General features: G+C 40.3%; 1 protein-coding gene across 10 annotated transcripts in view; it reads left to right on the top strand.

Moving 5' to 3' along the window:
- The window catches only part of APBB2 (amyloid beta precursor protein binding family B member 2), a 311717-nt gene that overhangs the window by 191178 nt on the left and 106385 nt on the right, over positions 1-14154 (top strand). For 7 of the 10 annotated variants that reach the window (XM_089777852.1, XM_075930527.2, XM_006129478.4 and 4 more), the window contains one exon: positions 7083-7291. In XM_089777852.1, the coding sequence (XP_089633978.1) occupies positions 7083-7291 (209 nt within the window). The remainder of the gene's footprint in view (positions 1-7082; positions 7292-14154) is intronic. The other 3 variants (XM_089777853.1, XM_006129479.4, XM_006129485.5) reach the window with 1 other exon arrangement.

Below are 14154 nucleotides of genomic sequence, written 5' to 3'. Positions count from 1 at the left end.
AGTTCACCTAACAACATCCATTTTGCACATGGACATAAAATTTAGAGGGAACACTGCTCATGGGTCATGTTTTCTAGATCTTTAGTCATGCGTGTTGCTCTTTTCTGGACCTTCTCCAGTATGTCCATATCTTTCCTGAAATGTGCTGCCCAGAATAGGATGCAATACTCCAGTTGAGGCCTCATCAGCACAGAATAGAGAAGACTTACTTTCTGTGTCTTGTCTGCAACACTTCTATTAATTATGTTCATTTGTTTTTGCAACAGTGTCACACTGTTTACTCATATTTAGCTTGTGGTCTACTATGACCCCTTGGCCACTAGATACCTTTCCACAGCATTCCCTCTTAGGTATTCATTTCCAATTTTGTATGGATAAAACGGATTGTTGCTTCCTAAGTGGAGTACTTTGTATTTGTCCTTATTGATTTTCATCCTATTTACCTCAGACTATTTCTCCAGTTTGTCTAGATAATTTTGAATTGTTATCCTATTGTATTTTCCTAGTTTATTAATGAGAATATCATGTGAGACTGTATCAGAACCCTTACTAATGTCTAGGTATACCACATCTACTACTTTCCCTTTATCCACAAGACTTGTTATCCTGTCAAAGAAAGCTGTCAGGTTGGTTTGACATGATTTATTCTTTACAAATCCATGATGTTACTTACCACCTTATCTTCTAGATGTAATATGTCCTTTCAAATGAATCCACCTACATCAGATCAGCTGTGAGTCTTTTAAATATTGATACTGAAATTGTCAGCATTGAATTTCAGAATTTGTAAATCAGAATTTAATTGTGACATTTCTTGCTTTTTTGAGACTAAAATCCTGGTAGAGAGCTCTCAGGCTAAGTAACCATGCTATGTGCTCAAAGCAAAGTAAGCAGAACAGAACTGGCAGCACCAGTGTGTGATGGCTGGTAGGCAACCATTATTCAGATGATAATATATAATCTTGCAGTAAGGATGTTAAATTTTGATTAATCAACTAATCAAGTCGTTGATGGAATTTTCATCAACTACTCAGTTAGGAGAGTGGTCACTATTTCTGCTGCACCTCTGCCTTTGAGATGTAGGCAGAGCTGCCTGTGTCTCTTGCTACATCTCAAAGGCAGAGGCACAGCAGGGAACCTGGCACGAGCGGGTTCCCCGCTGCTCCTCTGTCTCCCTTGTCAGATGGTCCCCACACACACACACACACCATGGAGATGGTGCTGGGGGGAACCAACTCCTGTCCCCTCCCCCTAATATAGAGGCATCAAGGGAGGAGGAAAGCGAGTAGTCAACCCAACTACCCGATAAGCTAGGCATATTGGATAGTCAACTCTTTGACTATTCTTTTACATCCCTAATATGGAGCGGTAGAAATTGGCTTTTTCTGCTCTTACCTTCCCAAATCCCTCTTCTAGATGCTGAGCATCTCCAAAGTGTTTGTGGGCTATGTATCCTCCTTGTACATCTTGAAAATGATGAACACAAGAAAATGATGTCTCTAACTGCATTTCAATCTGTGCACTTGCAGTGTTTTGGGGCCAAGATTTTAAATTTACAGCTATCCTTTCATTTTGTTTCTCTGCCACCAGAACTGGTTCTCATTGAAAAGGATATCTTTATAGTGAGAAGGGCTAAAATCTTTCTTGCCAAAGGATTACTGGATTCGTACAGAAAACATGTAAATACGAAAACCTTTAGATGCTGGCACGGAATTTTATAGCATTTATTTATTGTGACTGTTTCCTGCTTAATCTATTCCAGAATGCATCTTTTTTTTTCTTCCCCTGTTGTTATTATCCATATCCATTTAATATGGAAGGCTTTAGGGAAGAAGTCTCTTTAAGAATATCATGACTCACTCTGACATTCTGCATGGTAAATCTGCCCTAATACACAGAAATATGAGTTTACTTCATAGAATGCTCGATAAATCTCAGTCTCTATAGTAATGTAGGTTTCTGCTGTTGTGAAAACAACTAAAATGGTGTTTGGATTGAGTGCTTTGTGATTAAAATAGATGAAGGAAACAACTTCTTAGTAAAGCTATAATGAATGTAGAGGTATACAAATATTTATCTTTAATTTAAAATGTGAATCCATGTTATACTGTCAATATGTTTTTCTTGAAATGACACACAAGGACAAGTGAGCCCCAAATTAACCCAATCCCAAATGCTAGCCTTATAATGAAAAAAAATTGTCTGTAGGATTGCCAGATGGTTTCAACAAAAATACTGGACACACTTGACATAACCTCATAATCTACATTACATCTTATTTAGAAAGTACTTTTATATTTTCTCATTTATATTTTCTCAATTTGTTTCCTGAACAGAAAGCTCAAATACTGAACAGTCTGGTTCAAAACCGGACACCTGGCAACCCTAATTGTCCCTATTATTGAATATTATTAGCTGTTTGAAACTAGAACTGCACTCATTACAAAATCAGTTTGAGAGTTTCTACCCTACATTTATCCCATCACACATTTTAATCCATCTTTGTCTTTTGCTAATAGTATATTTTTTAAGGTAATTGAACATTTATTACTCAGTCAGGAAATGTTTTTGGCCCTAATCCAGAGTTTTTGCAACCGTTACATTATCTGCTTCCAGATGCTTGCAAATAAAATAGAATTATATTCACCCCAATGAATTTTTGTAGAAATCTTTTTTGTATTATGTTCTTAAGTTTACAAAATTCCTTCTGTGGTCACAATAGTTATTTTGATTTTTTTACACTTCAGTGCCATTCTTATTTAGATCTTTCTTGGTAACCTGTTACAGTGACTATAAATAATTATATGCAATTTCCTATGCAACTTTTGGTGATTGGTTTGGAAGAAATCACTCAATATAAGCATAAAATAACATTTTGTATTTGCACAGTATGATACTTTGAACTTAGTCTACAACAGAAATAATCTCAAATGATGCACTCAATCATTTCAATACATTAATCCATATCTATGTTCTGCTGCAGTTTATCATTTGTAGAAGAAACAGGAGCCAGTGGTCTGTTTTCACAAGTCACTTTAGGTTAATTTTTCTAAAATGACTTGTATGAACAAAACACTGCTCATACTTTTGAATATCCGTGACCTTGAAGTCTGAGTCTATGGAGTCCAAAAACTTTAAATAAAAGTATTTCCTATTGTTGTAAAGCTGACTGGGGTTAGTTATTCAGAACAAACACTCCATCCTCAAACACAGCCTCAGAGAAAACAAAGAAGCCCCAGACCTTTCAGACCAAGGGCACAATAACATTGCCTTCTCACAGAAGTTGTTCAACACCTCACAAGAACTCTTTGTTCTGAGTGCCATCTAACAGAGCTCTTTGATGATTAGCATGGTCTCCATTTTTATCAGGTGAAAGATTAACATCTCCATCTTTCTGCTTTAATAGTTATTCCTCCCACCTCAGGAAATGGGATAGAGAGACCATAGGCTGTAGCATTTAGAACAGGGATTCAGGAACCTTTTGGGTTGAGGGCTGCACACAAGTGAGAAACCAAAAAAAAAGAAAACCCTCACTGATATGGCTCCTGGCTGAGAAGGAGAAAGATACTCCCCACATTCCTCTCACACACCAGAGCTTAATGGGGCCCAGGCTAGTAGAGTTTGTGTGCGCCAGTCTCACGGTAGGTGCAGGCTTCCCAGTGCTGGGGCTGGGACTGGAGCCTCAGAGGCTGGATCCAGGCAAGCCAGGGGCCATATCCAGCCTGGCCCTGAGGTTCCCCACCCCCTGATTTAGAAGAAAGAAAGGGAAGAATGAGTGTGCCTGCTCTGTAAAATGGAGAATGCCTGCCACAGGAATTTTGAGGGTTAATTCGTTAATGTCCATAGAATGCTTTGAAAAACATATAGACCTGATCCAGCACCCACTGATGTCAATTCAAATGGGCATGAGCCCTAAATAAATGCTAAATATTCCTAATCCCCTGCCCTTTACAACTATGCCAAAATATTCATTAGATTTAAGATGCTAAATTTTTCTCTTTATGACAATGCACATTGCTTTTCTTTTCGTGCTAGTATGCACTGAAGGGTGGAATATTTTCTTTTTAGACTCTATACAACAGAGCTACTTGACTTTGGATGCTCCGGGGGCCACAATGATACTCTCAGCACATGCCGAGGGCTGCAACCTAAGTGTGGTTGCATATACATGCAAGTATATATGCAAATAGTTTTTTTCACACTGACGGGCATGAATACAAAGATGAAGGCAAGATTACACAACTCGCAGGCCCCATTTAAGTCAGTTCTGCTGATATTAATAAAATGGAATATTTATTCAATTTCCATCCATATGACAGCATTTTTAATGAGCAATGACAGTCCAGGACTTTAACTACTAGAACGCGTATCAACAGAAGACCATTTTATTGACTACTTTTTTGTTTTGGCTCCCACCCGTGGGCTACATGTTGAGCCCCACGTCAACCCAAACTTCCCTGGAGCCACAAACAAATGGGCTGCAGGCCTCACGTGGCCCATGGGCCACATGTTGAGTAGCCCTGCTATACAACTTTTCTACTTTAAGATTTTAAAAATTAGCTATTTCAATTTACTCTCATGTACCTACTTCTGATGGATAGCAACAATGCCACCGGTACCTTAGGGTATGTCTAGACTACAGGGTTTTGTCGATGGAAGTTTTGTCGACAGATACTGTCGACATAGAGTGTCTAGACACATTCAGTTCTGTCGACAAAGCAAGCTGCTTTGTCAACAAAACCCTGTAGTCTAGACGCAACCCTACAGGCAATAACACCTTCTGTCGACAGAACTCTGTCGACAGAAGGTGTTATGCCTCGTAAAATGAGGTTTACCAGCGTCGACAAAACTGCTGAGTTCTGTCGACGTTATGTCGACAGAACTCAGCGGTAGTGTAGACGCAGTATCCACTTTTGTCGACAAAACTCAGTAGTCTAGACACACCCTTAGAGTGCTAGTTTGGATTTTTCAAACTCTGTGACATTCAGCTCTTTTTGGTGAATGTGATGACATAGTCAGCTTTTGAAAATATTTGTGCAGTTTTTCTTGAGGTGCTTGAATGTAAAACTGGATAAAATATAGACAGAGTTGTGACTCAGAACTAAATATTAACTGAAGTCTTGTAGTTGGAGATCTGTGAGCTCTTCAGCCTGGAATTTGTTCATCTTAATGCAAAAATAATGAAATAATGACTTGGGAACAGTATGTGGCTTCACTGGAAAAACATTGTGGCTCCTGTCAGTCACCTGGAGCTTTGTGTTAATTTAAATCACCCTGTTTGAGAGAGACACAGAGAGAGAGAAGTGGAAAGAATTCTTAGAGCCCTAGAAAGACTTGGATATCTCCCCCACCCAGTCAACTTCCCAGCCTGGCCAGGGCTTGTTCTCTCCCTCCCCAGACCACCCCCAGCCTGCCTGGTGTCTGTTCTCTTCCCCTTCCTGCCCCCCAACACCCTAACCCTCCCAGCTACCAGGGGCCTCTTCCCCCCTCCCCCTACACTATGGCTAAGGCATGCAGCTGGTGGGGGGGGAAGAGGAGGGATTTGGAACAGGAGGACTATTTTACCAGTGTTCTGGCAGGGAAAATGGCAGAACCCCACACCTGCTAGCCATCCCTGGATGGTATGGCTGTCCCAATTGGACACTCTTCAGGATAGTTTTTCCCTGCAGGCTCGCTGGCCCCAGGAGCCACACTCATATCACCTCTCTCAGAACAGCAGCCCCTCCCTTTGCATGTTATGGAAAACTGTCTTTTTCTCAGGGCTTCTGATTGTCCTGGAATAACCAAATCCTGACCTTGCTTTAGATTATAAGACGTTGCATATCAAATGTGGTGGTGCTAGCTCTTACCGTGGATATATAAAAGCCAGCCAGGGTTTAGGAAGAAATTTACCTTATGGAGAAGTTGACCACTGTTGAGTTTTATTTTTTGAAGGGAGGAAGGGATGGTACCTTAAAAAAAAAAAAAAAAAAAAAAAAACCCTCCAGTGCTAAAATAATGTCACAGACAAGTTATTAGCTCACTAGTCAGAGCTGAAATGATAATTTCTTTATTCCTGGTTTCCTCATTATCTATAGCTCCAAATGCTAAGAGGAAATTATTTTATTGTCCCTATTTGGTCCCTTTTAGGATGGAACATTGCGGTTGTTTAAAAGCACATGATAGCACTGTGCAACAGTTTAGGAGAGGAAGATAAGAATTCCATATCTGTAAGTGCAAAGAAACATGTAAGCATGTAGAAAGTAATTGCCCTTGCTGGAACATGGTCATGTTGCTAGGTTAATGTTCTCACTCTTATGAAATGCGCTATGGGATCTTTATTGATCACAGCTGGTGTTTGTCTGCCTAGCAACATAAAATCTGAAAATATCTTTGGTCTGCAGGAAAATATCCTGGCCTCAGTGATGCTAATGAGAGGATTACTATTAATTTCAATGGGAGTAAGATGTTGCCCAAGATTTTTTTTCTTTTACCACTGCAAAGTCAACAATTCAGAACCATTTCTACTTTTGAGACAGTCAGGTTTAAATATGGAATAACATATTTTCCCCCACTGTTCACCATTTTAAATAAGTAATATTCTTTAGTTTCATATTTGTGAAAGCATGTGTGCAAATATTATTTGTTCAATGATTTTTACTGTCAAAAGGAACACTCCTTTTGTGAGTATTGAAGGTTGTAAGGGAATTGTGAGGAAGGGGACAGGCAGGGAACAACATTGCATAGCCAGGTGATTTAATTGCATATTCTCTGTTAATGTACCTGCAGTAATATCCTTGGGATGGTTGGATTTTAATGCGGCTAGTTTGAATGGTGATGTGATATATAATTACTGTTTTAATATATCTCTTATGTAAGCTGACAGTCTGATTGTTTTCCTCTTTGTAGATTAATTCATGCCACATTGATGTTTTCATCTTACCTGTGTGCTGAACACTGTATAATTTACTATTGTGACTTTTATTTATTTCTATGAAGAGCAAAATAAGTACTAATCCAACATCACTTGAATCAAGACCAGAACTGGAAATCTAAAAAGGATTTAATGTGTTAATAATACAGGTTTATTGTTCCTTTCCCAGCAGATATATGGAGTGATCGCTCATTTCAGACCGATCCTGACTTGCCACCTGGCTGGAAAAAAATCAATGACATTGCTGGGATCTATTATTGGCACATACCAACAGGAACAACACAGTGGGAACGTCCTATCTCCATACCAGCAGATCTTCAGAGCTCAAGGAAAGGATCACTTAATTCTATTACCCCATCTCCTACCCCAGAAACTGAGGTAAATGTAGTGACCTCTTGCTACAGAGTATTGAAAAGAAATTGGGATCTCTTTCAACCAGTTACTTACATATAAAACTAACAAACTTTAGAATCCACTACACACATTAGTTTCTCTAAATGTAGCTGTTTGTTGACAATAAACCAGAAATATTTGTTTTTAGCGTCTTTGTCTCAAGAAATACCTTAAAGATTTGGATGTGTAATATGAAAGGAAACATCCTATCTAGTACAAAATTAGACAGCCTGTATGTGTGATTAATGTGAAATAGTTAAGATTCCCTAGGGTACTGAAGCAAAACTTCATTAACCAGGTGCAGGCTACATAAAATATTTACACATTAACAGTCTCTTGGCTAGACTCTCTGTAATTAAATCTTTTCTTAGCGGTTCAATTGGTAGTAGTATCACACAAGCACATTTGAAGTTACGGTCCACATACTAACTACTGAACAGTATAGTTTACATTAAATATAGAAAGCATTCTAAAGCGAAAGCATTTTAGAATCATACCAGAAAAATTGACTAAGCACAAACATTGTTCTTTTTCACTGAATTTTTAAACAGGATGCCCTTTATTTTTAAGTGCTGTGAAGAAGAAAACTTGCTAAATATTTTTAAATGTTAACGTGCTAAAGTACCCATTTCTGGGGCAGTCCTGAGGGATAACTTATTGATGTGTATACATGAAAATATAAACTATTCCATATGGAACAGTAAACTAGAAAAATTGTAGTTCATTTATATTTTTGACTTGACCATGCAAACACTTAAATGTGTGTATCGTCACTTGAATGATTTCAGTGGGACTACTCACATGAGTGAAGTTACACTTAGTGTGTGATGCATTTCAATTGTGGTTCACTATTAATTGGATGAAATTAATTGTTATGGATGTTATGAAAGAGTAATCTTTTACCTTTCAGATAATTCTGAGATTTAGAGGTATTAGAAGGGTACTGAATTTAAAGTGTTCCCAATGTTTCCAGTGTAAATTTTTGTGTTGGAAGTTTATAACTCAATCAAAATTATTTTTCTCATTCTAAAACTTCGTGGACAAGGATTTGACTCATAACATACATAAAATAACTAAATTATGTAAACATAACAATCAATAAGGATACTACATTTAAAAGGAAAATATGAATTTATTTATGCAGTGTCTTTTCCTTCACTGATGATAAAATAGCTTTTAATTGTACGAATCCCATTTATCATTTTAACATGGCGGAGAAGTATGTCCGGGCCTGTCTACACAGTGGGGTGGATGGGCTTCATGAGTGCATGATTTCTAAACTGCATTAAAGTGTTACACATTAATTGGTTTGTATAAACCCTGCTGGTGCACTTCAAAATAATGCTGTTTGAAACAGCAGTATGTTAAAGTGCATGAGAGAACCTTTGGCGTGCACCAGGAAGTTCTACCTGGACCAACACTCTTTAGAAATCACACTCTATAGTAAGGATGTAAATGTGTAACCAGTTAAATAATAAGCTTGATGCTTATTGGTTTCTATTCATGATTAAAATCCATCTGTAGTCTCAGCTGCTGACCTTCTGGAGTCCTGATCATCGGGCTGGCAGCTGGGACTATGGACACACCTGGATATTGGGACAGTGTGCAGCAGCAGAGCCCTGAGTGTGTCAGCAGCCTTGATCCAGCACACAGGGCTTGGAGCTGGAGCCTGGGTTTATGGGGCCCACAGTGGGGATCTCGGTGTAAAATATGGGGGTGCTGCAGCCCCTTCTACACACTTAGTTCCCTGGTTAAACTATAAACTGTGTAACATATAGAATTTTTATTGGTTGCATGGTTATTGTTTTTACATGTTATTTACATCCCTACTATGCAGACAGTATTACCCCTTTGTATAAACAAGCCCTTAAAAAGATTTGGAAAGTACTTTTAATTTTAAACCTTCAAATTTCAGACAATGATTTGCTATGATAAAGGACAATCATTTTTTATAAGTTTCACCTTAAAAGGATCAGGCTAAATCTAAGAATTAAGAAAACAAAGGCTTGATCCAATAGGTAAAAAAATCCTGAAAAAACTGTTATAAATGGTCATGCTAAGACCAAATATCTAGTACACAGGAGAGTGCCAGATAGATTTTAATATGATGTGGCACTAATCCTGTAAAGATTCTTCCCAGACAGAGCATTATACCTTTCTAGATCCTTTTGCAAGGTTGGGAACAGAGACTGTAGTGTAAAAGTTGCTACCTGGAAATTTATGTAGTAATTTCAAACAGCAAGTTCTCAGATAGTTCATCTATATTTTAATGAGTTTCTAGATATATATGTATATAATAAAATTTTACACAAACATATAATCAGTTGTGTCAAATTGTATAGGACATTTGTCTCCAAGTGTTTCTCCATTTTTGTTTTGTAAATTTCTAACACCCAGTGTTGTTTTTTGGACTGGACCAGTGCCATTGTAGTGGTGCAGTAAGATACCACACATGTTTTCAGAGTTCACAAAGGAGGACCTTGCCCCTGGACTAACAAGGTCTCAGAACACTACAAAAACAGGTAGCTGAAGCCCTGACTGGGAAGGGAAGGACATCTTGTGTCACTGACTAGTAATCTCTTTGGTTAACTCAAATGGAAGGTCACTGCAATATCAGGAATTTTGAAGTTAAAATAAAAGCCAGAATTGATGATGGAGGACTCCATTAAGTTTCAGTTGGTTCTGAGGACTGTCTGGCAGGAAGGATAAGCAAAAGAAAAGATGAGATAATCTTATGCTCAGGTGGCACGTAACCAGGATTCAGCACCAAATGTAGTGCACTGGTTGGTTCATTAGCTTCCCCGGGTTGTGCCAGGTACTGACATGGAGTGCGAAGTGAATGCTATTAGAAATCAAAGAATTCTAAGTCCAGTCTGAGTCACCATCATTTTTATGTTTTGCTTTGTATTTTCACATGTCTCAAATTGGCATTTGATATTATCTTCTGTAACTACCTAAGCTCCTCTGGACAAATCAAGTATAGCATTGGTCTCAGTTTACACTGCCCTTGTTTTTGTTGGTCTTGTATACCCCCCAAAAAAACAGACTTTTTGTGTGTGCAAATGGTATTCTATTTCTACAGCATTTTTATTTAATTAGTGAATTTGTGATTGATATCACCAGTAAAACATTCCACTGAATATATGGATTTTTAATAGAGTAATTTGGTCCGGAAACCTTACTAATTCATTCCTCTGCAATGTAGCAAGATTCATATAACTTCTGTAGAAACAGTTGGTGAATTTATAGGTTTCAGATGAATGAAAGGGAATAAACTGGAATACAGTGCCAATATACAGGGGACATTCCAGTTCAGCTCCATCAATTAATAAGAGTTTGCTTTATCTTTACCATATTTCCCTTATGAGAAACCCCCAGCCTCCTTACACTCTACTTGAGATTAGATTATTTGTGCTGTTCAGCCTTTCAGGTATCTCAAATAAACATTTAAATACAATTTCTTCCTCAACAACTAATATTTTTACCATTTATTTATTTTTCTTTGTGTCCCTGTCTCTTAACTCAAGTGATATTCTGAAGCATTGCTTCAGTCGTAGAACGTAGCCCTGAATTGGGGGTGATTCTAGTCTGACAGACTTCTTTAAGAAAGGATTGAAAAGAATAAAAATGAACGTCAGATATTGTTTCATAGCATATCTTGATGCGAATATATTGTATAAGGAAAACAAGTTAATCCAACACTGAGAGAAACTGGGTAGGAGGATAATGACCATTAATTCAAATAACCAAAACAATTAGACCAAATTGGAAAAAGTGAGGGGAAAATTATGTGCTCTTGATATTTTGTTGTTGTTGTTTTGTTTTTTACTGGTTGCAAGGCATTTTTCCCCTGCATTTCACAGAGCAGATGCTCCTGTGCCATTTTCATCAGCACAGAAAATAGCTCCAAAGTAATTGTAAAGTAAGAATAATTTGAAAAATCCTGCAACCTGTTCAGAGAAAATGGTAAATAATACTAAATATGCTTTTTTCAAAATATTTTGAAAATCTCTTTTGTTGTGAACAATTTATTCTGTAGTCTCCATTAAGTTATTGATTACATTAATTTGGGAACCTCTGTGATCTGTATATCGAATATCTTTTGCCAAGTTTTTGAGATTATTTTTCTATTGTTGTTGTCTTCTTTCTTGCAGCTAGAAGCAAATTTAGTATGAGCAGAACATGGGAATATATAAAAAATATCTAATCCTAGCATTTTTAAGGTTTAAGGTGAATTACCTAAATTAGTCATTTTGTACCTAGACAGATTTTTCAGAAGTGATCTAACTGATGCTTAGGGCAGGCAGGGGCCAGAGGGGGTTCTAGGTGCAGGCTCTGGGAGGGTGTTTGGATGCAAGGGTGCTCAGGACAGGGGTTTGGGGTTCAGGATGGGGTTTATGACTGGGGTAGGGTTTCAGGATGTGGGCTCTGACTGGACACTGCTTATCTCAGGTGGCTCCTGGGTGGTGGTGCAGTGGGGCTAAGGCAGGCTCACTGCTGCCCTGACCCTGCACCACTCCCAAAAGCAGCCAGCAAACTCCATCCCAAGTCCTGTTGTGCCCCCTCCCTGCTCTGTAGACATAGGATACTGGGTAGGAGAGGGGACATCTTGACATCAGCGCCCCTCTTCTCCCTCCCCTCCCCTGCCCTGCACAATAAGCAGGAGGCTCCTGGGATTTGGGGGAGGCAACTCCAAGGCAAAGGGCAGGAGGTGCGCAGCAGCAGGGGACGGGGCAGCTGAAATGCCAGCACTTGATAGCCTCTTGGCCAAACCAGTCAGGATCACCTGTCAGTGGCTCCAAGATCTACCAGTAGATCCTGATCTACAGGTTGGTGGCCACTGTACTGAAAGCTTAGTGCTATGTCCTCCCCTACATGAGATAGGGGGTAAGATGTATCTTATCACCACAGTGGAAGGAACTCGTGGTTTGGTCCCTTGAACTATGATAATCCTCAAAAAGCAAGGTGTCTTTCTACTGGCTCTTCCTCACCTAGGATCTATGGCTCCTATAGGCTAATAGTTTAAAAGCTAAGGGCTCCCAAGGGAATGCTGTACTGATCCTATTCACTGCCACTAAATTCCAGGTACAGTTTAACAGGAACTTCTGCAAGAAGCTGCTGCAAGAACTGTTCTATCCAGGAGCTTCTGCAGTGTGGCTGTTTCAGGAACACCTCTTAAAGACAGGGATTTACAACACAAAATAATTCAGAATTAGGTTGCATGAATTTGTGCTGCTTTTCCTAATGTGTTGGGTTAGTAAATCTGGAGGACAGCCAGATCAGAGCCTTTCATAAAGGCAAATGTAATGGGGAAAAAAGAGATGGCCCAGTCATCTAAATATCTTATTCTACTTCCACAGCATTTGTATAACTCCTATTCAGGTCAATGGAAGTTACTGATACCCTGTGGAGAGAAGGAGAATAGGGACCCTATGATTAGTACTTTAGTGGTGTCTACCTTATGAGCTAGGGATGTGATTCCCGTACTTGTGTACATATATTCATGCTACAACTCACTGAATGAGCTCAAGTGTAAACAGCAGAATAGCCATGAACGTAAGAACAGCTATACTAGCCCGAAGAAACATCTAGCCCAGTTCTACCAACAGGGACCCAGAGGGAATGAACAGAACATCCGAATCTAGTGACTCTATCCCCTGTGACCCATTCCCAGCCCAGACTAACAAAAGCTAGGGACACCATGGAGGTCCTTCACTTTAATCTGTTACCTACTACTTCAGTTTGGCCTGCAGGACTTCACTCCTGTCTTTCCCTGTGTCGTTGGTACTTACATGTGTCATGAGCACTGACTCCTCCCCATCTAGTGTATCTAGATGTCTTAAGAGATCCACAACTTTCACATTAGGCAGACAAGTCACCTTGTGGTTCTCCTGGTCATTGCAAACTCGTCTGTTTATGTTTCTAATCCCCTTTACTAATACCTGGCTTTCCTAATAACTGGAGGTTTCTCCCCTGGAGAAAGAGCCTCAGTAGAAGAGAATGCTATGACATCATCTGGAAGGAGGGTCCCAACTATGGAAGCGCTTTCCTATGTTACAGTTGGATGTTTTCCTTCCCTGAGACTTCCACTCTCCACAGCAGCACAGAGGCTATCTGACCGGAGGTGGGCCTGTTCTATTGTGTCCCAGAAAGTCTTATCTAGGTATCTCTCTGTATCCCTTAGCTCCGTGGTCACCAACCCGTCAATCATGATCGACTGGTTGATCCGGAAGCCCTGACCAGTCAATCACGAGGCATTTGGGACCCCCCTATTTCCTCCCACCCTGAAGAAGCCCCACTACCTACCTCCAGCAACGAGGGAGGGAGGTAGTGCCGGCTTCCTGCGGGGTGGATGGAAGTCCAGCAGCTGCGCACCACTTCTGGGGTTTGAGGAAGTGCATAGGCCACTCCCCCTCCCCCAAACAGCCGGTGCTGTACCACAAAGCAGGTCTGTGGCAGGCCGGGGACTCTCTGCACGGAGGGGAGGTAGGAGACCCCAGAGGAGGCGCGTGCTGGGGCTTCCCTTCTCCCCGCGGGGGGGAGGGAGGAGAGGAGTGGGGGGTTAGAAGTCCTGTGAAGAGGCACGCGCCAGGGCTTCCTTCCTCTACGGAGCGGAGGGGGGAAGAAACCCCAGAGGAGGCGTGCGCTGGGGCTTCCCTCCTCCACGTGGGTGGGGGGTTAGAAGTCCCGAGAAGAAGCGTGTGACGGGACTTCCCTCCTCTGGGGAGTCGTCGTCCCCAGAGGAGGCGTGTGCTGGGGATTCCCTGTCCCCTGCAGCAGAACCCACTGGCACCCTGTCCCCTATCCCCTGCCACAGAACCCACTGGCACCCTGTTCCCAGCCCTCCA

The sequence above is a fragment of the Pelodiscus sinensis genome, chromosome 4 (genome assembly GCF_052426305.1).
Source record: "Pelodiscus sinensis isolate ZL-2025 chromosome 4, ASM5242630v1, whole genome shotgun sequence".
Lineage (NCBI taxonomy): Eukaryota > Metazoa > Chordata > Testudines > Trionychidae > Pelodiscus > Pelodiscus sinensis.
This window is presented reverse-complemented; position numbering and strand designations above follow the sequence as displayed.